At 42.2% G+C, this 25,068-nt stretch overlaps 1 protein-coding gene across 5 annotated transcripts in view; it reads left to right on the top strand.

The window, feature by feature from the left end:
• Positions 1 to 25,068, top strand: part of STK39 (serine/threonine kinase 39) — a 113,889-nt gene that overhangs the window by 73,575 nt on the left and 15,246 nt on the right. For all 5 annotated transcript variants that reach the window (XM_082236828.1, XM_082236824.1, XM_082236825.1 and 2 more), the window contains exons 11-15: positions 5,367 to 5,489; positions 5,988 to 6,020; positions 7,294 to 7,356; positions 8,439 to 8,506; positions 23,452 to 23,504. In XM_082236828.1, the coding sequence (XP_082092954.1) occupies positions 5,367 to 5,489; positions 5,988 to 6,020; positions 7,294 to 7,356; positions 8,439 to 8,506; positions 23,452 to 23,504 (340 nt within the window). The remainder of the gene's footprint in view (positions 1 to 5,366; positions 5,490 to 5,987; positions 6,021 to 7,293; positions 7,357 to 8,438; positions 8,507 to 23,451; positions 23,505 to 25,068) is intronic.

The raw sequence follows: 25,068 nt of genomic DNA, 5'->3' as shown, positions 1-25,068 counted from the left end.
AACCTGACTCCCTCCAGTGCCCGGCGCATGGAGGGTGCAGCAAGATGCATCGCCCTGCAAGGGAGCTGAGGCAGTTTCACCCCAACGCCTCACAGCACGGGGCTGGGGCCAACGCAGCTCGTTCCTCCCTCCACTTTTTGACATTCTGATGTATCACTGTACAGTCATAGCTAAAGGTAAAGTTACACCTGACCATTAGGTCCAGTCGTGACCGACTCTGGGGTTGCAGCGCTCATCTCGCTTTATTGGCCGAGGGAGCCGGCGTACAGCTTCCGGGTCATGTGGCCAGCATGACTAAGCCGCTTCTGGCAAACCAGAGCAGCGCACGGAAACGCCGTTTACCTTCCCGCAGGAGCAGTACCTATTTATCTACTTGCACTTTGATGTGCTTTTGAACTGCTAGGTTGGCAGGAGCTGGGACCAAGCAACAGGAGCTCACCCCGTTGCGGGGATTCAAACCACCGACCTTCGGATCGGCAGGTCCTAGGCTCTGTGGTTTAACCCACAGTGCCACCCGTGACCCTCTGTACTGTCATACCTCAGGATAAATACGCTTCAGGATAAGTATTTTTGGGTTGCGCTCTGCGGAGACCCAGAAGTAATGGAGCGCGTTACTTCCGGGTTTTGCCTCGTGCATGCGCAGACAGTCAAAATGACGTCATGTGCGGAAGCAGCAAAACGCTACCTGCGCATACGCAGACGCGCTGTCGCATCTTACATTCTGTTCAGGATGTGAACAGGGCTCCGAAACGGATCCCGTTTGCACCCCGAGGTACCACTGTATCATGATCTTTGGTATCACGATGTTGAAAAGCTTGACATCACCCAGTCCTAGTGTCCATAACACCTTTTACTTAGGTTTTTCTTGGGAGACCATCTAAGTTATATATCTGATTAATTCTTGATGGTTGTTCTTTAGCTACCTTGCCAAGTTTGTTATAAAAGGGGGGGGGGGAGAAAGGCAGTAAACCCTGAAATAAAGTTCCTGTTTATAATCCTGGAAATTAAGATTAGGGCACTCATTTCCTCATCCCGCCATTTTCATGAATACTTTGAGCCTTGCCGTTTTGTATGCTGTGCTTTATTCTTCGCCCCCTGCTCCCTTCCTGTGTCTCAGTAAACCTTGGGCAATGTGAACTAATTTAATTTTAATAATTATGTCCTGGTGCATCTGCTGATTTACTGAGCATTGCTCTTAGTCATCATGTGATTTCTGAGAATAAGAAGCGTCAAGCAGCCTGGCAACCTATTATTTTGATCAAGCAGGCTGAGGCATAACACACAATCAACTAGGAGGATACTGGAAATGTACTGTAGCATCAGAAGGCCTCTCGACTTTAAATTCTGATGTGTGGCTTACATTATATTGGTACGCTTGATTGCCAGGCATATGTCCTGTCAGCAGTACATTTCTTAATAGGAATGAATCCATTTTAAATATTACATGTCATATGCACCTATTCATTTATAATGATAGAAACTTGACCAGCAAGGTCAGAATGCTATGGAAAAGCCTTTTTATCACTCTCTTGTGTTGCTGGTGGTATTCTGCCTTCACTCTTCCTTTTATAATGAATCTGTTAGAGATACAAATGCTAATGTGGAAAAAAGGAGGTGAACAGAAAAAAGCAGCTTGGAATTTTGTTTCTGCCTATAAGTTTCATATGTGCACAATCCCAATGACACTTTGAAATGTTTCATCTTGAATCTTGTGCGAGAAGAATTCTGTGTGCTTAATTCCTTCACACACACTCGCAGCAAGGAAGGTTAGGGGAAGGGATTAAGGGCCACATACTATAAATTAATTATTCTACTTAAATATTTTTTCTTTTTTCTTTTTAAGAAAAGCAATTTAAGAGCCAAAGAATTCCAAGTCTGTTTCAGGACCTTGGTGTGTTGGGGTGACAGTCTTCCCGATAAGAATCCTCTACTGTGGGTGTGAATGACATATTTGAAGGGGGGGGCATTTTCATTGGGACCATGGTGCAGAGTTAAAGGGTTAACCCGTGCACCATAGTCACAATCTGGTTTTGGCTCCCCTCCGTGTTTAAACATTAAACATTTAAAGATCTGCAAATATGATGATGCATTTAGCGTATCATCCAAGTTGCCTCTAGTTGGAAACCACAGTTTTGACCTGTACTGAGATTCTGGTGGCTCAGACATCTGTCCTGGAAACAGAAGCTGACAGGTTCATAAGCTTTGGGGGTGGGATGGGGAGAAAGATAATGGGCCAGAGTGGGAGGAAGTTGGCGCCTTCTCTTTTTCTTGCCTTGTGCGATGGAGCTGTTTTCCACAGAAAGTCCCACAGTATGGATATTTTTCTCTCAGGATAACGTTGCAGTTTTATTTCACCTACCTGGAACCAACAAGCACCCTCAACCTGCAAGTCCTCACCTTTTGCAGACCAATCTGTACAGGCATTTGGAGACCTGCATTTTAATATTACACCATAGATTTTGTACAGCGGTAGTTTTGCTGCTGTGACCTGCCCTTAGTGTCAGCATCGCCCTTGAGCCAGTGCCACCAACTGGACTCATCCACTTCAGCCCCGACTGGGCTAGGCGAGCTGGGGAGCACTTCCAGAGACCACCTTCTGCACAGGAACAGGTCAAAGTGCTGTGGACTCACAGCGTAGAGTTGTGAGCACCGGATTCACTCCCACAAGAAGACAGTCGTTGCACAGCAGAGTACAGCAGAGTCTAGCAGAGTATATAAACAACTCGGAGAGCAGCTCTGTAGAATATCTTCTTTATTCTATAACTACAACTATAATACAACTATATACAGAGCTAAATAGGTCTAAGCATAAATGAATGCTGAACCGCACTGAGTGTCTGCAGCTGCTCTTAGCAGCAACCTTATCTAAACACACAATCTCTCTCTAACACTCTTTCTCTCTCCGACACACTGACTGACTCTTTGATGTGGTGCTGGAGCAGAATAAGTAGAGAGCAGAACACACCTCCTCCTCTCTGGAGAATCAGCAGACGCCTCAGGAGATTCTTGGATATGGGAGGGGTGAAATCTCCTCACTTAGGTCAGGCTGTGACCCGAAAGCAGAAAACCAATGCCGGCTATGCCATGTCTTTGGTGTGATACCTGAAGGCTACCGGCATCCTTTCCTGGAATTGGGTCCCTGCATGAGCAATAACTGTCCTTGGAAAGCGAGACAGTACAGCAACCTGGAAGCACAAAATTGTAAATTCTGCTTTGTGAGGCTTGCTTCTGGCTTCCCTCTCCCACCCTTCTGCAGGATTGCTCTTCAATACGGAGGCCGAGACTGCTATAATAATAATAATAATAATAATAATAATAATAATTTATTATTTATACCCCGCCCATCTGGCTGGGCCTCCCCAGCCACTCTGGGCGGCTTCCATAGAAACCAAAAATGCAATAAAATATCACACGTTAAAAACTTCCCTGATATTTGTCTGGAAAGTCCAAACTCTGAGATGGGGAAAAAAGAACCTTCTGGTATAGGAATCTTCTTATCCTCTCAGTGGGGAAGATAGGAAGAGGGCCAAATCAGTTGGACAAAATGGCCGCTTTGTGAAACGTGTCTCCATATTCTTTCCCCTAGTGCAAGTGAATGTCAATGTCCCGCTGTTGGAACCCGATTGTAAAAGCCTGGATTTTCACCTGCACTTACTGGCATTTCTAAAGTAGTGATTGTGAGAGTCCTAATAGTTTGGGAATTTTAAAATATCGACCAGCCTTACATAAAAAACCCACAATACTGAACTGTACGGATTCTGCTAAAAAACAACAACACCCTATCACCCTGCTTTCCCACAAATGCAGGCCTTTAAAAGCATGAGCCTGCATTACAAAAATGCTTCCCATGTTGTCTTTTCTTAATAAAACTCATTCGATTCACTATTTTTTCCCCTTTGCGAAGTACGCTTGCCTTGTACTTTCTCAATTATTCAGCTAAGAGCAAGAGAAAGCAAACTGATCAAGGGAATGCAGACTGACTCTGTGGCAATAGGTGGACCTCACACAGAGCGAGGCTCTTTGTGCGAAACAGTAAGAAAGCTTCTGGAACGAAGTAAAAACACTCCACAGTGTATACTGACCATGCATAGGGTTTTTTGTTGTTGTTTTGAATGGTCAGTCTGTCAGTGGGCACATGATACAAATGAGCACCTGAGACTCTTAATCTCGGGGTCATGGGTTTGAGGGCCACATTGGGCAAAAGATTCCTGCATTGCAGGGGGTTGAACAAAATGACCTTCACGGTCCTGTCCAACTCTACAATTCTATAATTCTGTGATAATATTAATAATAATAATAATAATAATAATAATAATAATAATAATAATAATTTATTAAGCCACTTTGTGCGGCTTCCAAAAGAATATTAAAGTACTATAATACATCAAACATTAAAAGCTTCCCGAAACAAGGCTGCCTTCAGATGTCTTCTAAAAGCCTGGTAGTTGTTGTTCTCTTTGACATCTGAAGGGAGGGCGTTCCACAGGGAAGGCGCCACTACCGAAAAGGCCCTCTGCCTGGTTCCCTGTAACTTGGCTTCTCGCAGTGAGGGAACCGCCAGAAGGCCCTCGGCGCTGGACCTCAGCGTCCGGGCTGAACGATGGGGGTGGAGACGCTCCTTCAGATATACTGGACCAAGGCCGTTTAGGGCTTTAAAGGCCAGCACCAACACTTTGAATTGTGCTCGCAAACGTACTGGGAGCCAATGTAGGTCTTTCAAGACCGGTGTTATGTGGTCTCTGCGGCCGCTCCCAGTCACCAGTCTAGCTGCCGCGTTCTGGATTAGTTGTAGTTTCCGGGTCACCTTCAAAGGTAGCCCCACGTATACAAATGAGCACCAGCTCATCTTGCAGGACAGCTCCTACTACCACCCAGTGATCAGGCCTGTGGTTATTTTCAAGCTTGCTAGTCACCATTTACTGTTACGGAGACAAGTGTGTTCAAATTTGGTTCTTCTTCTTGAATTGTTAATATGTTCTATAGGGGTATTATTTCTTTATGATCTCTACCGTATTCTTAAAAGCCAGGCATCGTGGTTGAGTACACTGTATGAAATTGCACTTTGATAGAGGTTATTCTACTAATAATTTTGTAACCCTTTGAGAGCCCGAGGGGAAACCATTCTTTTTAAAATTATTATCATTTATTGAACGTATGATTTTTAAAATTAATATACTGCCCTTCATCCAAGGATCACAGGGTGGTTTGCAGTTACTGTTGTGAGGTATGCGTATTAAAAATAAATGCTTTAATGTTATAAGATGACCAAAGTATGCTTTAAAAAAAATGGCTAAGAGGACCAGAAAGAAAAGGCTGCGGTGTTGTTGCTTTTATATATAAGTGGTATAATGTTTTGTTTTTGTTAGGTTAGAAGAGTACCAGGTTCCAGTGGCCACCTCCACAAGACAGAAGATGGAGATTGGGAATGGAGCGATGATGAAATGGATGAGAAGAGTGAAGAAGGCAAAGCTGCATTTTCCCAAGAAAAGGTGACTTTTGGAAACTGCCCACTGTTACACACTTACGTGGAACTTGGACCTTTTGCTCGTTTTCTGAGGGCCTTTTCCATGTGTCCTCTCCAAGGGATTGTGAAAAGGGTGATGACATGAGAATGGGCCTTCTCAGTGGTGGCTCCTTGTTCTATGCAATGCTCTCCCATAGGAGACACACCTGATGCCATCACTATCTGATTTTATATGTGATCCAAAAATATTTTTATTATTTATTATTATTAAGGCCTTTGGACCTTAATCTCCTGCATATCTTTTAGTGAGTTGGGGTTGAGGTGTCTCAGTTCTTATATATATATTATTAGTGAACATTTTAGGTTATTTTTTTCTCCTGTTTTTTTTCATTTTTTATGCTTGTTTCTGTGAGTTGCTTTGGGTTCACCTTTCTGAAAAAAAAGACTAATAAATACACATAAATAATTATTATTTTGGCACTTAAAAGCATGCAACAAGTAACTCTGGATGCTTCTCTTCTAGTCACGAAGAGTAAAAGAGGAGGAGGATGCTGAGGTAAATAACTGTGCTCTTATCTCTTACGTTCTGAATAAGTGAATGGTCCTTTTTATATTTTTGTCTGTGATCACGCTAGGCATTGTTGGCATCTTAAAATATGAAGCTTTAGGCTTGTATTGTCCTCAGAATAGATAATATATGGGTGAGGTGTAGATTTCAGCTAAAAACCCTCAGCATTTATTAAACTATTTTGAAAAGGCACCACAGCAGATAAAGAACTTGGAGCATAATCTCACGCTCTAACCAACTGAGTTATCCACATAATTATACACCTCTAGAGCTTTTGCGGTTGCATTTTAAAGAAGGTTTTACTTGCTTAAATTCTGCGTGTCGCCAAAGTGGTTTGCAATCTGTCCAATTAAAACCTATCGACTCAATACAAAGCCCTTTTAAAAAAAAAAAGTCGCTCGGTTCTAAATAAAAGGAGCAAGGGAGACCAAGTGTCTACCTAAAACAATAGGTTTTATTTGCCACTGGTACCTGAAATGCATTGTGTCAAAGGAATTCCACACAACTAGTGTAGCTTCAAAAAGGAATAGGTGGAAAATGGGACAGAAGTTTAAGACTATAAGGAGCTCTCCTTATACTCTTAATGAACCCAGGATAGTTTAGGTCCATCTAAGTGAGTCTCCTGTTTCCGGCAATGGTCAACGAGATGCTACCGTTGTTGTTCCTCAGCAACTAATACTTAGAGCTTGACTGCCTCTGAACCTGTAGGATGCATCAAGCTATCATGACTAAGTATTCTTCCAGGAATCTGTCTTAATTCTCTTTAAAAGCTGCCTGTCCACCACCTCTTGTTGCGAGTTTGTTGTGTGAAGTACTTTGCTTTTGTCTGTTCTGATTAGTCTGTTGGTTCCCTAAGTTCAAGCAGTGGTGTGAAATTCCATGCAGGTGCTTAGGTTATAGTAATTGCAGACAGTGTTGTCCTTCCATTCACAGCAGGCTCTTTGATCCAGCAGAAGCTTCCATGAGTAGAGCAGGAAAGGAGGGAATGTGCACTGATTTCCTCCCTCCTGCTGTGTCTCTCCCAAATCTGCCCCACAACAGTTTGAGAGGTGGCACAGAGGTCTGGAGCTGCAGGAGAAAGGGAGCATTTGAGATTCACTTCCCTCTCTGTTCTTCTTATAGAAGCTTCTGCTGTTGCGTTGAGCCTTCTTTGAATGGGAGGGCAGCATGTTATCCATTTCTTTAAATTCTTCCTTGAACTTGTGCAATGTTGGGATACAAAAACAAGCAAATGAAATTCACCGTGCTTTCTTTTAAACAGATTTCCATGAATTCCAGCAATATCCCCGATCAAATACAGAATCTATCTATTAAAGGTTCTGAGGTACGACCACTATTAACATTACTTACGGTTTGGGTTGATGGGGTGGATTTTATGAGGTGTTTTGCACAATCAAACTAGCATGGGGTGTACGAGAGAGCACTGAGTAAGCAGCCTAAGGCTGGGTTTGGCATTCGGTGAAGTGGTTTCATGATAGCTCTCCACAACGCCAGTTTTCAACTTGCTACAGGTTTACTGTGCTACCAACTAGATTAGAAGTTATGCCATAACACATATTTTTTACCATGCGCCACAGTGATCGGTCCACATACTAACTGTGCAAAGTTAGCTGAATGTATTGGCCTTAAGCAAAATGGGCATTTGTGGTGAGAGGAGTTGAAATTGTGCCCCTGTCCAGAGTCTTCCTTCCTTTCTCTCCCTGTTCTCAGTTAGCCACAGTGATTCTTCGTTTAGAGGCCCTTAACCTCATATTTGGGATGCAGGTCCCGCTGTGGGTTAAACCACAGAGCCTAGGACTTGCCGATCAGAAGGTCGGCGGTTCGAATCCCCTTGACGGGGTGAGCTCCCGTTGATCGGTCCTTGCTCCTGCCAACCTAGCAGTTCGAAAGCATGTCAAAATGCAAGTAGATAAATAGGTACCGCTCTGGCGGGAAGGTAAACGGCGTTTCCGTGCACTGCTCTGGTTCAACAGAAGCAGCTTAGTCATGCTGGCTACATGACCCGGAAGCTGTACACTGGCTCCCTTGGCCAATAAAGCGAGATGAGCGCCACAATCCCAGAGTCAGTCACGACTGGACCTAATGGTCAGGGGTTCCTTTACCTTTACCTAACCTCATATTTTATGTGTTGGGCATATAAACAAAATGCACATTACCTGGTTTCTTACTAAATTCAATTCTACGTTAAACCAGGGGGTGGCATAGTTAATACAATGGCGTTAAACTGTGCCCTCTTAAGTGCAGGTTTGCAGTTTATTGGATTAATCTGGGAAATAGATTTAAGGTGAGTGCTCTGTTATTGTCTTGTATCCATTTTAAAGTTTGTTTTTGTAAGGTGAATTGTTTCTTCTGAAAGAGTAAGTGTGTACTACTTTCTCTTTCTCTCTCTCTCTCGTTGGAACTTAGACTCGGTCTGCTGTTAGTAATGAATTTGGTGAAGTTCCATGTGCTGTGAATCTTGTTTTAAGACTAAGGTAAGACGTTTCATCTATTTGCCTTCATAGACTTGGTGGGGTGGGGGGTCAGTGTTGTTAACTTTAATAACATTAGCAGAAACTAAGTGTTCACATAATCCTTTCTCAGTATGACCAATATGAATGGCATTCCCATGACTAATTGCTCTCTTTTAATTGCTTACTAAAAGAGAAGGGGTGGGGGTGGGGAGAGAAATAACTGAATATGACTGTAGCTCCAGGCTAAGGGTACCCTTCATTAAGTATTTTCTCTCCCCCCCCCCCCGCCTTTTTCATTCCATTGCAGGATCACAGTGAGAGATTTTTAATGAGTTTCTTTCACACTTCAGCAGTCAACCTCTGACGGAAATAAACCATGGCTGTATTACAACTCGCCTGCTCAGAACATTTTTACTGGGCAGGTTTGATCTGCAGCTGCAGGGGAAAAAATGACTGATATATTTTCAAAGAACATTTAGCCTTTTAGGAAATGATACAAATATGGTGTCAGGCTTTATAGTTTTTTTGGCAGTAGACAAAAGTTGATTTCCATTTTAAGAAAATGAGTCTGTAGTCCATTAATTGCTTCTTAACGAGCAAGTTTTTCAGAGGCCTAATTAATTTCCAGAAAACTAGCTTAACATGCTTTTCATGTAGACCTAACCTAGTTTTTCTCTTTAGCTAACCTAAAATAACTTTGGAAACTGAAACTTCTTTCGTGTTGATCTACGCCTTATTCCTTCTTTCAATGGAAGGAAGTCGTTATTTCTAATGTACTGTGGAAAGATTGAGTACTGGTCTCTTAGCTGTAGCAATGAGATTAATCAATGATACAGAAGAGCTCGCTACCACCCGTCCTCTTTGCATGTCCAAAGATCTTTCCTCTAGTTTCACATGTGATGTGGTCCTTTGCAAGTTTTCTGGAACCAGCCCAGTCGGTAGTTGCTAATATAAGGACTTCTTTTGCATTTCCCATGTACTCTGTGAAGGACGGTATTTGACATGTATTTTGACATGTATGACATGAACTCCTCATTTTGTCAATAATGCAAAAAAAAGGGGGGGGAGAGAATTTAAAAATGGAAGCAAAAGTCACTTGGGCTTTCTCTTCCTAGTCAACCTTGTGCTCCCACGCCCTGGGAGATAGGGAAAACACTGCATGTTCATGTGCTCACTTCCTCCTGACTTAAATTCTCTTTTCCCCTGATCTCAACAGGTCACCACATTTTGAAATTTTTCCTGTAGCGTGCCTATCCTGATGTCATGATGAAAAAACTTTCATTAGACATTCCAATTATGCACTATAAATGTAGGGCAGAATCCATCGTAACTCTGTGTCTCTTCTTTGTCAGTGGAAGAGTTTCTCCTTGCTCAGTGGAATATTGTCCCTGTTTTGTCCCCTCCTGTGTCCCCTGAAACATTTTCTCAGGGTTCCCTTAGCTCTTTGGAGCAAATTTGAGGAGGGTGTGGCAGGAGGAGAGGGGAAGGAAGTCCCATTGTGCAAGTGAAAATCCTTGTGCTGATGGGACACAGTAGTATACGTTATACAAAATGTACTCCCCTTGATTATAAAACAAAAATACCCTTTAAGCAGTTCTATGTATGCTTATCTGGGAGTAAGACCCATTAGATATAGAGAAACTTGATTCTGAGTAAACCTGCTTAAGATTGCTTTGTTGGTCTCTTTATTTACTCTTTTCCTCTGCCTCCATAGCAATAGTATTTTAGCAGTGCCCGAAAGAGATTTAATTTTATTGTAACTCCTTTTGTGACTATTACAGATTGTGAGACTCTGTAGAACTCTGTGTGCATTCATCTTGTAGAAGGAAAGGGCAGACAATATTTCTATTCCTGCCAAATTTACAACGGCAGTCCAAGATAAGGAGTTTTATTTTTGCTATTTCACATGTTAAAGGAAAGTGCTATAGCCAGTGTAGGAATGGCACAACCTGTTTTTGCTATTCATAGATGGGGGTTTGGTGGGATTTTTTCCCCTCCTCGTCTTTTTAAAGCCTTTGTCGTAAAACTATTTGCCATTAACAAAAGCTGTGAGAGCACAATAAGCTATAACTATTCTATAAATTGTATTCAGTCTATCTGTTGCTTTCATCAGCTCTTTCTGCATGGAGAAAAGCGCTTATATTTTGTACCCTCACAAACCCAATCTCTTGGTTTTATACGGTTTGCTTTGTAATGCGCTGCATTGAGTTGGTATTAACACGAGTTCAAGCAGCTAAAATCTAGGGTTTTTGGCTTTACCCATCTTGACTACTTTCCTCCCGAGAAATTTTGTGCCACCACCCGCTGAGCTGATAGTTAAATCAAGTCGTTGATGTGACCTAAAAAGCACATTGAAGAATTTCCACTAAGAGCTGGCTGTAGTCTGATGAGTTTTTGCCAAGGAGTAATCGAACCATTACATGTTAAACACATTCTCCTGGGAATTCCTATGCTTTTGTGATCGATCTTCACATGTACACACAAGGGCGAAGGGTGGAGAAGTGTCTTGGTGATCAAATCCCATTTTGGCTTCCCTTTTTTAAAAAACTGCTTTAAATTCTTAAATGACTAAATCTTTTCTTAAAAGCATTAGTCTTCCTTTTAAGAGGGGCAAACTTTTCTAAAGCCATTTCCTAGGCTCGTCACGAAGCAGTTCAGTATTAGTAATGCTTCTCTTACATCTGTCATTGCTGCAAAAATTGTAGGGGTTTGGTTGAATTCATGCTGGGTGCTGCAGAAAGGAAACGCTAGCAGAATTGGTGCTGTTCCACTGCGAATGGTACCCCTGTATCCCTGATCTCACCCATAAAGCCTACACTTTGTGGTTTCCAAGTATACATGAGAAGCAGTGCTCCTGAGCAGAATCCCAGCCACACTCTCTACTTGCACTCCATGTAATGTGTAAGGAGTGCTGTTGTGAAACGCAGAAACACTCTCTCCTCTGCCCTGGCTTGTGGCCATGGACTAACAATTTGATAACTGAATTATTCTGATATTTGGCAAAAGGCACAGATTTTAAACCATCTATACGGGCCTGGTGTGCCCTTAAAGCTGCTATGTTGACCATTTCTTCATATAGACATTCACATCCTGCTACCAAAAAACACTAGTAGCTAGAGAAAATTGAATTGTAGCTGCTATACTTCTGGGGTAGACATGACTTAGTGCTGCACAGCATACAGTAATTAATTGAAACACTTTACAATCTTCAAGAGCTAGTATGTCTGTTAATGGGGGGAAATATCTTTTCTTCTTGGGATCCAGGAATATTTCTAAAATATTTGATCTCCAGTTTTAATTGCTTGACTTGCCTATACTTGTTTCTTGGCATTTTGTGACAAAAATGTAATATATAGCTTGTGCCAGAGGAGGTGGTTCCCTGGACAGTTAAGTCCAGTCAAAGGCGACTACGGAGTTGCGGCACTCATCTCGCTTTTCAGGCTGAGGGAGCCAGTGTTTGTCCACAGACAGCTTTCCGGGCCATGTGGCCAGCATGACTAAACCGCTTCTGGCGCAACAAAACTGTGATGGAAGCCAGAACACACGGAAATGTCATTGACCTTCCTGCCACAGCAGTCCCTATTTATCCACTTGCACTGGTATGCGTTTGAACTTGCTAGGTTGGCAGAAGCTTGGACAAAGCAACAGGACCTCACCCCGTCATGGGGATTTGAACTGCTGACCTTCTGATTGGCAAGTCCAAAAGGCTCTATGGTTTAGACCACAGCGCCACCTGTGTCCCTTTTAACACAGAGGAGGACTCTGTGCCAAGAGCTGGTACAATGCATTTTACTGTTTTTCAAAGCATTTTAAAATTCTAGGCTTGTTTGGTATTTTCACAGATCCAGAACACTCCAGTTAGAATATAGTGATTGTTTTGGCTGTAGGAACTAAGACAGCTATTCCTAGAGTACAGTTGACAAGTTCCAAGGTTCCTTTTTAATGGCTTTAATTATCCCCCAAGTATCTGGTGTAATCTGAGTTGGACTTATTTACATAAAATAAATATAATCCAGGCCCATGCATGCATTACTTTATTTATATACTGCCTTTTTAACTATGGAAATAGTTAAGAGATAAGAGATCTGTGAACAGATCTTTGAGGGGCCAAAACTGTGTGTTTCAGCAGAGTCTGAATTGTAGCCCAAAATAACATCTCTATTTTCCCTGTAGTTTCACTTACCTGTGATACTATTGCATTCCCCTTGTCCCCATTACTGGTCATTGACCATAATGAAGAGATGGAATTGAACTGCATTTCCCCCAAGGTTTTAAACTGATCTAATAGCTGTTCACCGTGGTTTTCCAGTTTGAAGAAACTTGGAAAATATGGTTAATTCAACTATGATTTTATTGCTTGATGCATGAACCACCTGTGTGTACAGTCAAAAGGCTCATTCATATCTCAGATAATAATGGTGATTCTAAGATATGATCCTCTGAACTCTGCCCCTGAGATGCAGTTATTGGCAGTAACTGAAACGAGGGACATTTAGGATGAAACGTAAGCATAACATTCCTGTTGAAATTTGCACCATAAATGTACACTGCTTCTTTACAGCTTAATCGAAATGGTCCAAATGCAAACTCTAGAAAGTTAATTCTAATGCAAAGTTATTTTCAGTTCACTTTGATTTTACTTCTACAAAGACTTTCCCTCCACCTTGCGTTTAGGTGTATTGCATCATTTTTATCAAGGTTTCCCTGAACAGTAAAACTTAAATCAAACCATGATAACATATCTTATAGTAAAATTGACTTTGTGACACTCTATCAGTAAATCACCATCCAGAGAGACAGTGAACTCATTATAGTAGCCTTGAAATAGAAGTTGGGAGAACTGTAAAAGATTAATTTTGCATTTTCCCATCTTCCGTTCTTGGGAGCAAAACTTTTTTGAGCGTCCGAGGCTTAATATAGTAGCCTGCCCCCACAAGCGTTACCTAATAATGAGGGCTGTGCTTAACTTTTGTCAGTTATTTCCAGAATGAAAAGAAGTAAAGTAAATGCAATTATAAAAGAGGTTTGGGAGGAAAAACTGAAAGAGGAGCTGGAGCTCACAAGAGCAGTAATTTATAGCCAAATTACTGTTCCTTCCCCACTGCCGCCCCTCAGAAATGCTGTGTGTGTATATAACAATACAGAAATTTTTGATGCAGTCAGAGTAGGGGATGCTAGAGGCAGATTGGCAGTGCGAGAGAGGGATGGGCGGGGAGGAAAGAAAGAGCTGAACAGGAGGGATGGGTAATTGGAGCCGGCTCCTTTCTACTGGAGTGTTCAGCCCCTTCTTCAGCTTGCTTGCTTCTAATTTAAGGCAGCTGTCAGATGAATCCTTTACTTTAAGGCTGGATTTTTTTTTGTGGAGAGTTTTTCCCCTCAGTTGATTTTCTTACTCATGAGCTGAGGCTGGGGCCAGAGCCCCTGGGTGTTTCACATGCACATAACCATCTCGTTTCCATGATTGGAAAAATGGCTGCATTCCCATTTGACCCAAGTGCATGGCAGTGCGGATGCCCTAGGCATTACATACACACTTTGTGCACAGCTCCCACCCATGGGTACATGCAGAGAATGCCAAACAGCTTTCATAACTGATAAGGATTGCTCTCCTGCAGTGTGCAAATCCTGCCTTTCTTCCCTAATGGAACCCATTGGGTGGCATCCATCCTAGCACTCACAGTTGGCAGACTTGCCAACTCATCTGCCTTCAGACCAATTATGTTGGATTGTGGACAGACAGGTGCTCAGTAGCCTTATTGTGAGAGGAATAAGGTTACTAAGTGTGGAATATATTTTGAAACACAAGGAGGGAAGGGTCAGGATTTACTCTGTGGACAAAGGACACCCCAGTGCCAGGATATGCCGTGTGTATAGGAGATGGAAAGTCCAATAGTTTTGAGCAACTGCAAATTGGGAGTTCTCATTTGAACCTCATTAGGGAGAAGGCAATGTCTTCTATCAAATTCTTCGCTTCTATTGAAGAGACATACAGCATCACCAAGTAAAGCCACATCTTACAGCCCAAACAAGGTCTAATTCCTTAAAGGTTAGAATATGCCCATCATCTTCCCAGTGAGTCTCCAGATTCAATGCACATTAATGTTTTGTGGGTTTTCGTGTGCGAAGAAGCTCACTGGTTCAGGAGATGCAAGACTGCAATCTCTGGTTGAAACACTGGAAGCAAGTTGACTTCATAACTCCTATCAATGCTTGTGCCAATTGTTCTGAGGAATGCTGAATATTGACTTCGTTGTACCATCTTTGAACAGGCAAGCACAATGTGTGCCTGCACACATTTTCCAAGCAGAGTGATTTTAAATCTTCAAACATGGTCAAAGAGCCCTTGGAACAATGGCACTGATCTTCAGCAGACTTTGGACATACTTGAGATAGTGGTATGTTCTGATAGCTTTCATCATAACAGTCACTGGTGTTGAGAATACTTAGGCAATGACTGTGCCAAATTGGGGTGACCAGATTTAAAATGACATTTTTGAAATTAGCAGAACTAAATGATATTGAAACCAGGCGTTATGGAATCTCAGCGCTGTTGAGTAAGCCAATAACATCTACAGGCGATCTGCCACCTTCAATCACAGAGGACAGCCATCATTTTAAGTGGATAATTTAGAGAAATTAAAGTCTGGATTTTTGTAAGAGCCTAATGATGATGATGAAGAAGAGTGAGATTATTTCAACCTTTGGTGTTCTACAAGAGCTTCTGCAAATTGGGAGAAATATGAAATGGTGGGAGGGGGCAGTGATTTTTGCTTCTCGCTGTTCCCCCCACCCACCCAAAAAAATCTCCAAAGGGTTGTGGAACTGGTAGTATGTTAATATACATTTAGGTCTAGGCCTTTAAAATTTTAGGTCACGATACCATAGTCTACTGGAACAAGGTATTGGTTCAGGACCTATATGCAAAAGCAGCCATGGTTTAGTGTTATGAGCTGCAGTGAACTTTTTCACCCCAAGCCCCACATCCCTTCTGAGAAGACTTTCAAGGGCCGCGTGCTCGTTTTTTTTTTGGGGGGGGGGGGTCAACAGCCAAAGTGGGCAGAGCAATCAATGTAAATTTCATCTTTGTGCAACAGGCTAGTTTTTACACAAACTCACAGAACCCTCCATTATCCAAGCAGGCAGGCAGGGAAGAAGCATGATCAGAGTTTGTGTGCACATTCTAGCCAGGCAAAACCACTTGTGGGGTGAAACAGGGCCAATGAAGGATGTGGCCTGAGGAGAAGGGATGTACAGTGGTACCTTGGGTTAAGAACGTAATTCGTTCTGGAGGTCTGTTCTTAACCTGAAACTGTTCTTAAACCTGAAGCACCACTTTAGCTAATGGGGCCTCCCGCTGCCGCCGCTGCACGATTTCTGTTCTCATCCTGAAGCAAAGTTCTTAACCCAAGGTAAGTTCTTAACCCAAGGTTTCTGGGTTAGTGGAGTCTGTAACTTGAAGCGTATGTAACCCTAGGTACCACTGTAGCTTGCATCATCAGAGGGCCAGCTAGGGAGGCCTGGAGGTCCCCATTTGCTCTCTTGGGCCTGAGGCTCTCCACCCCTGGTCTAGCCCATGGACATGTTTGCATTGCAAAGCCTATCTTCTGGATTTGTGGTTTTATTTGTTTTGTATACTACATGCTGGGTAGCTAGAATACATAGAAATATGCTTTAAGTTCCCATCAGATATTTTCATTAGCTGCTGCTTGGGGTGTGAGGGGATCTTGCCTAATATGTGTAGCAGATAACACAGTGATTGTAAAGTAGCCACGTGGATTCATCCGCAATGTGTAGTAATGGTCTCACATTCATCACAAAAGGCATGTTGTTAGAGAACACCATCAGTTCCCTGTTGCGTGGGGATTATAAAAGAATTTTCTTTTCCTTAGGTGTGCAATTGTAAAGGCTATTCCGTTCATCCTCCTAGGTCTAACTAGAGTTAAGTATAAAACTGTGTCTTCACATTAGCATTGCAGAGAGCTGTGTGCACAGGGAGGAATTTGCGTTGGGCCTGAGGTGTTGTGGCTCCAATTGTTGATGGGTTCAATCCCAGCGGTGATTCGTTTCCAGCTGAGGGAGTGTTAACGAGTAGAGATTCATGGCAACTGCAAGCATATCTTTACATTTAATTGGTGGTTCTGTCTGTTGAGATCATGCGATCTTTCCCCCAACTTATTTTACCCAGAGCTCTTGGATAATAAAAACACAAATTGCGAATGCTGCCTCCACATAGAAAGGTAGAATTAGCCCACTGGAGAAGTTTATTGGTTTGTGTACTGTTTGGTAGTGTTCAGCAGCTAGAGGCTATGTTGTGTTTGCATTTTACAGTACTTTCCTCTTGTAGAGAGGTCAGTGTTGTGAATGGCAAGCACAAGCATTGTGCTATACTGTTATCTGAAATTCTCCCCTTTCCCCCTTTTTATGAGGAGCTGGGGAAGTGAAACGAAAGTACGCCACATCAGACATTAGCCCGGGTGCTTTTATTTCATATGCTAGATTACGGCACGTCTTAGATTGGAGACAAACAGCATCTATGCTGCCTGATAGTTTAATCTGGTGTGCATGCTCATCCCTTTATGCAACATTTGTCTGCAGCCTTTAACAGGCTTTGAGGATTTTTGAAGCACTGCCACTACAAAATACTAGAAATCTGCATGACTGGAGATGACAGTTGGAATAAGCTTGCACTTCGGTTGTGGGGTGAAATGTCTTCAGCCATACAGTCTGATCTGCAGAGTGTTTGTCCAGATGTACGTCACACTGAGTTCAGCAACACTTACCATTTTAAAGTTTAGGATTGAGGCCATGTAGCACAATCCTATGCATGCTTTGCTCCGGAGCTTACTCCTAAAGTAGATGTGCGTAGGATTGCAGCCTTGGATTGCATACATTGTATGCAACCCAAGGCACATATGTTTGCTCCAGATGCATAGTGTGGACTATGGTTGGAACCAATATTTTTCTGGAAGGAAAATGAGTGGTAATTCCAGCCACTATCAGTCCCACGAAGTTTGTGTCTAGGGAAAGATGCTCTGAATAGAGGAAGGACAGGCAGCGTGCAGAGTGCACAGGGTCAGGGTATGGAAGGAATTATGGAAGGGACAAGATAAAATGGAGGTTGGGAAAATGGACTACCCAGTAAGAAATGTTACATTCTAAATCTTTATAACAAGGAACCGAGTAAAAGTGCTGATGTACATGGGAGCCTGTCAGTTTGAAGTATGAATGTGAGTTCTAGGTATTTTTATGTGTGAGGACGCAGTCCATTTAAAAATGGGAATGAATGAGGCTGTCTATAAAAAGCGAAATGACCAAAAATCAGTAAGACTCGTGGTATTAAACTTGAATAAGGAATTATAATGCAGCGGTCTGGCAGCCAATATTTTACTATATAGATATAGAACTATGCAAGTAATTTCCTACTATATCCTTGTTGAGTGAATTATTTTAGAATGGGGCTCTTCTCTAAATAATGAATGATTAATATAAGCACTTTGCCCAAATAATTGTTATAGAACACTGCTATTCTTAAGTATGTATGGGTTTTATGTACCTTGGTTTAAATCCCATTTTTACACTCAATTTTATTCAGCTTTGTAGTGCCAGAGACATAGCAAAAGAAATATATTATTTGCTGCTCTTGCATTTCAAGTGGATTTTTAGAAGCTGGGAAGGAAAATCATGTTTGGAAAGACCAGGGAACACAATGGATCATTTATTAGGGTTTTCCTGGAGTTTTTCAAAGAATAATTGCACTATGTATTTAAGCTGCATTCAACCGGATCCAATGATACCTCTCATTGGAGGGGATTGCGAGCCAGCTTGTCTCACCTCTGAGGTCTCTAGCTGTCTGTGCAGGGGAATAAATGCTGAACAGAATCCACCGGAGTAAAATCAGCCCACTCAGGTCTGTTCCACATGGTCAATTTCCACACAAAATCTGGCAATTGACTGCATGATGTGGACCTAGATGCAATGAATTTTGGGTGAATTGCCTCTATTCCAGCATCACACCCTCTGAATGTGGGTGTCCAGGGATGTTTGGGGCGGGCACACTCCCTCACCTCTGATCCAGTCCACTAGAGATTTTCCTCCTAATTACAGGCACTCTCCTTTTTTAAAGTCATTGTTGTAAATGTCATTTATCCCATGATCAACCTGTCTCAAGGGACCAGATTAATACAAAAATGGGTGTGAACATGTTAAGTAATTTCAGTAAAAAAGTCAATATTGAGATTTGTGGCCATGGAAGGATTGTTGGGAAACAGAAGGATGGGGTTTATTGGAGGTGGGTGTAGTTGCCGAAATGGATCTTGCACACACCATTGTGCCATGTAACCCTTTGGTGGAAACTTCTGCTGTTCCGGTAGAAGTGCGACTGGCTAAGCAATCGTCGTGTCAACAAGGCACTCAGTAGCATCTAGTCAAGATAGCTCTCTGCCATCCATTGCTTATTGGCTGCATTTGACTCCCTCATAGGGCCACACATTCACTGCCCTTCCTAATGCTTGTACCAACATGTTCTGCGCACAGAGCCCAAACTTGTCTGTCTTAAAATCTGCATTCGGCTTGATCTAACCTGAAAGGAGTCTTGACCACTCTGTTGTCTGCCCCTTTTAGTGGCCTTTATCACATCCTTTGCAAGTTGTACATGGCCCGTCTTCTTAGCCACAGTGCATTGATTAGTTTCTTTGCCACAGTTTCTTCAGTTAGTTTCTTAGCCACGGTGCATTGATTAGTGGTGCCTCTTCTTGTCACTTCTTGTAACTGCTATCTCAAGGAGTACAAAAAAGAACGAAAAAGGAACTGAGAGCCAGATGAAACAAACGTCTTTACAAAACTCCTCCTGGACACAGGGAGAGATCTGGAGGTCTACAAACACTGCGATATCCTCATCCGCCAATATTCTCCCCGGTCTTGAGAGAGTAGGGATGCCACAATTCCTCCTCAATTGGGTAGGTTGGTGTGGTGTTTTGTGTTAAAACAGTGTTTATGGACTGTACCAGAGGGTCTCTGCTGTTGGACAAACAGTTTAGCTTTGGGGTTGTGCCGGAGAACGGAGAGCCTAGGAAGCAAGATCTCAAAACCCTGACTATGGGCCTTGGCAAGTCCACCTTGCATACAGAATGCATGTAGAAACACAAAGGTCAGAGATTATTGTTTCCAGGTTTGTGAAAACAGAACTTTGGGGTACCACAGATAGTATAAGTCAAGTGTTTGTGCAGGAGGTCCTAATTTCCCTGAAGCCCTAAGTAGCAAATTACAGTCAATAGTCTCTTCTCGGTGGACAGTACTGAGGATCATTTTTAATTTTTTAATTTTGCATTGTGGGATTGCACTCTGTGCTGTAAGACATTCAATTTTTTTGTTTTTAACCTTGCCGCTTTTACCTGTGTGAATGATCAATTTCGTTTTTTTCAACAGCTGAGTACCTCTCCCTCTCAATTTTTTTTTTTAAAAAAAATCACATATAAATGGTTGATGCAATTTATTAAGGTAAATCGAACTCAGTACCTTTTTGGACAGCTCAGTAACTCACGTTATACAGCTGCATGTAGACTGCTGCGCTTTCAGCATCCAAAGCCATATTTTCTTTTCTTTTTGCATATTGCATTGGCTCATACTAACAGTAGCTTCTCTCTCCGCCCCTAATATTCATAGGGACATCTGTGTGAGTCCAGATGCAAGTGAATAGATGGGGCTTTCAGCTAAAGCCCCCTCTCTCCGGCATCTTGTGAGCAGATCTGAAAAGTTCCTACTTTCCACCCTTCAAAAGAAAAGAAACCTTCTGTTTAATGGTCGGAGCTACTGAAGGCAGCAAATGAACTTTACCATTGCCTCTCACTAATCGAAACAGTTCTGCATGGTTGTTTGGCTGCATAATACTGCACTATGCAATATCCATTTGGTCTGACTAAAGAATGGGATAACAAGAAATTAATTCACCTTTTGAATCGCGCCTGCTATACTTAGCAGCTGGATACTTCTTTTGCTGCGCTCATTTTGCAAAAGTTGTATCTGTTGTCTTGCCAATCCATTTTTGTTGTTCTTGCGTGATCGTGTTTTTGTGACTGTGTGACATTTTCTTAATATGTGTTTAGCAAGTGATAATAGTTCTGAGTCATGGCTGAGCGTGCCTGGATGTTGGATTTAGTTTTCCCACAGCAAGACTTCATGGCCTGGTACACTGAAATATGAGTCTGCTTACAGTTTCCATGCTGAGGAACAGAAGAATAATGGACCGCAAAACACATTTCACTGCTATTAGCTTTTCAAGCAGATTGAGCTATTCGCCAGGAGAGGGAAAAAGTGTGCTACAGCAATTATGTTTGTATCTGGTCTTTGCCCACTTGCTGTTTCCAAAATGAGATGGCTGTCTTCTTTTTTCCTCTCCCTATGCCCCCACTTCTGTCCTCGGGCAAAGGAGATTGTTTTATTGACAAATGGGAAAGTGTCAATCAATATGAAAGTGGAAGTGCAGAATTAGCCGCATTATCAGAACATAAAGTTGTTTATGTTGTGTGTGGCACACATGTTAAACATGCTCTATCCTGCATGGGCAAGAACTCAGCGAAAATGTTAAAATAAATGATGTAATTAAATAGAAACATGTTAATGTTAACTACCTGCCCACCTTCAGGCGTATTCTAGAAGGGATTGCCAGGATTAATATCTCCTTATGTTATATGCATTCTTACATACAAAGCTGTCACAAAATCCGTGCGCTACCGAACTTCTTCTTATGGTACTAGCAAAACACCTATCACTATGAATCGAGGAGTGAAATTAGTCTCGTGCTGCTCTGGAGCTGTCTATATGCACAATACCTTTTTCTTTTTTTAGTGGAAGGTGAGGAGAGGAGGTTTTCTCTCAATGAAATGTGTCATCAGGAGCAGGACTTCAGAAACACAGGAAGTTGCTGCCTTAATCCATCTACCTCAGTATTATCTAAAGTTGACTGGCAGCAGTTCCCCCGGGGTTCAGGGAGTATGTCTCAGGTGTACCTGGACATGCCGTGGATTGAACTTTGAATTTTTTAAATGCAAAGTATGTGGTCTGCAGCTGAGCCATGGCCTTTTCAATCTTAACTGTGTGGCCTTTCTGCAATCTACGTGCCCACAGGTGTGAGGGGCAGCCATAGTAAAGGACACTGTTGGGAAGTAGCTAAACCCGGTCATCCAACTTTTGCCCAGGTGAACTGGTTTTCACTCCCCCACCCCCGAATCGTCCTGCTGATTAGTTGAATTTTACATATGTGATCTCAAGGCTGAAATCAAGTGATTCTTGCAGCCCATTCCTGAATTTTTTAAAAAATGTTTTTTTAATTTATTTATTAAATCAAGTGATTTCTTGCAGCCCATTCCTGAATTTTTTAAATGTTTTTTAATTTATTTATTAAATTTATATTCCATCCTATACCCGAGGTCTCAGGGCAGTTCACAGAACAAAATAAAAATATAAAGCCACAAAATATATAATCAAAATAAAAACAACAACCCAATAACCCCCCCCCCAAAAAACCCTCAACATTTCAAAAGGGCATAGGATGTCAATCAAATCAACCAAAGGCCTGGTTAAAAAGGAACGTTTTTGCCTGGTGCCTAAAGGTGTATAATGAAAGTGCCAGACGAACTTCCCTGGGGTGAGCATTCCACAAACGGGGAGCCACTGCAGAGAAGGCCCTTTCTCATGTTGCCACCCTCTGGACCCCACACAAAGAAGGGCCTCAAGAGATGATATCAGGGTCCGGGTAGGTTTATATGGAAAGAGGTAGTCCTTGAGGTATTGCAGTCCTGAGCCGTTTAAGGCTTTATAGGTCAAAACCAGCACTTTGAATTAGCTCGGAGACTAATTGGTAACCAGTGCAGTCAGACCAGATCGGTGTAACCTTCTTCCTCCGGTAAGCGACCTGGCCGCTGAATTCTGTACTAGCTGAAGTTTCCCAACTGTCTTCAGAGGCAACCCTACGTATTAAGTTCCCTTTACATAAGAAGGGCAGCATTTTTCAAAACAGATGTGCAGACTAATTTTGTCAGCTTTTTTGTTGAAAGCTCATCTTATAAAACTGAAAGAGAAATATAACTTAACCTGCTGACTTTAGCGTGCTTGTAAGTGCTCTACTGAGTGTTTGGGCAAGTGATAGCACTCCTCTCGTGAATTTGATTCTGTAATGCTTGTTTGTTTTCTTCCTTCTCATTTAACCTTACTCCTCTTCAGCTTAGTGATGCTGTGAAAATAAAGTCTCAAAAGAATGCCTGAAAGCTCTTGGGGCGGCACAGTGTTGTGGCTTCAGCCCCTTATGATGGTTGCCCCCACCCCCATATTTCAGCGGCAGAGTATTGAATTCGCGATGTATGAGTGGGGAGCCTTCAGCTTTCTAGATGTTCTTTGACTACCACTCCCATCATTCCTGACCATTGGCTATTCTGATGGGATTTGGAGTGCAACAACATCTGGAGGGTCACAGGTTTCCCACCTGTGCCTTAAGCATATGTATAAGCACAGTTGCACTCAGAAATAAGGGTAGAAATACGAAACAGAAACTTGGAGGAACTTGAATTGAGTTTTCTGATTGTAATCTAACCCTTTACTATTCAGGGAGAGAGTACTGAGTTATATTTATACTTCTTTTGGTGCAGAACAAAACTTACTTCTCTCTCATACTTTTTTCTTAAAAAAAATAGATGCTCATAAAACTGAATGTAAAAGTGTGTAATTTTAGATTTATTTGAAAAAAATGCAATATGGTTAAACTCCCCCCCCCCCTTTTCAGGGTTTTCCCTTGTGTTGATGCCCTTGTGCATTTGTGATGCACTTGGGGAAAGACAAGGCCATAAAACTGCAAAATACTGCCTACATATTAATAGCAACTTATTTATGAAGCTTGAATACATTTGGAATGCACAAGGCTTGCACTTCATTACATTTTGATGTGTTTACCGTGGCTCCTTTTTTTCTCCCTCCAGGAATTCCAGAAAGGAACTTAATGACATACGATTTGAGTTTACTCCAGGCAGAGGTAAGACTTTTAATTGAAATTATGCTTTTATGGCTCCAAATGGTATTTCAGAAATTGATTTCTGCTTTATAGTTTAATATAAATTAGCTCTGTGAAATCGCTTGTACCAACCAAATGTTTTATATTACGCTACTTAACTGAAACAAAACTTGTGCCAAGTGTGTAAATTTTTAGTGGCATAGTTGCGGAATGTTTTGGTTCAAGGTAGAGGATACTAAAGAGAGAAAGGGAGAGAGGGAAAGAACGAGAAAGAGAGCACTCTATCCGTCTCTCTGAAAATTAATGTAATGAAGTGCGCAGTTCAAAGCAATCCTGCTGATAACTGACCTCAGAGTTGTACAGCGTATGACTTACTGTGGCATACCAATAAGTGATGGCTATGTAAAAATTGTTAACTGCAGGGCAGAATATAAAGAGTGTGGGAGCCTTGGCAGTGAAGATTCTACTAACCGACCCCCTAGGGTACAATCTAGCAGTTTCAGTTGCAGGGAGACACTGCAGCGTTGTAGCTCTTCTCATCTCTGCAGGATGTTTCGCCTAGTGCTGACTCCTTATCGATGTGCCCCAAAGGCACCACATGGGACCATCTTGGGTACTAAGCTTCAGCACAGTTGACTTCTCATTATGAGCACATTTGCGACCCAGGGGGGGTGGGGATGAATTGGCTGCATTGTGTGCCAGGCTGCCATCTCCCAAGTGCCATTGTGGCAACCTGCCTGCATGGCACTGTTCCTGTCATCAGGATTCCTTACTTCGAGGAAGTGCAAGAAAATGGCTCTGGCATTGCGATGCACGAATCTACACTTCCTTGGATTGTTAAAAAGGGAGTCATCTTCTCGTACAGCTTTCCCCATGCTGCCTCTTGCACAATGCCACAGTTGCAGGTTGCCGGTTAAGCTGGTCAATGAAGCCCCGGGCAGTAGTGATAAGATTGTGCAAACGACGTCTCTTTGGGCCGCTGCTTCAAAGTGGGAGGGGCTGCCAAAGATGGTTCTGGCCATTTGAATCTTCTGAAAAAGTCGGGTGGGGAGGTTGCAAGTTGCTGTTCGCTAGTTCTAGGACTACTTTTGGATATTAATCGGCCTGCTGGGAAGTTTTTATGCTCACTTAATTTTATTTAATATATTTAAAATGAACTGTTACTTATAGAACTGTTAGCGCTGTAGGGAGATTGCAAGTTTGATTACCTATTAGGAGTATTTTATTTAGGCTGTTATTTTTGTAAGCTGCCTTTCATGTGGAAAATGTCGCATATACTACACTGAAACCTTTGAGGTTTTTGGTAAGAAAATTCTATTGGGGACACCAAGATACAGGGGTGTCTTTTTTGTAGTATGTTTGCTTCTAGTGCTGCTAACTTTGGGTGATAATGGCATTTGGTGGTGATATAGTAATTCAGGCCAAGATAGATACTGGCCGGGGGTTGACCCCCTTTTTTTACAAAGGTCCATACACCCCTAATGCCTATTGCTATGGTCAAGCCATTTGCAGTATTTAAGAACAGAGAACACATGTCCTTTATCACAAACCCTGGTTCTGATGAAACAAGTATGTAAAGCATGCA

Source organism: Podarcis vaucheri (genome assembly GCF_965113315.1).
Source record: "Podarcis vaucheri genome assembly, chromosome: 1".
Classification (NCBI taxonomy): domain Eukaryota; kingdom Metazoa; phylum Chordata; class Lepidosauria; order Squamata; family Lacertidae; genus Podarcis; species Podarcis vaucheri.
This window is presented reverse-complemented; position numbering and strand designations above follow the sequence as displayed.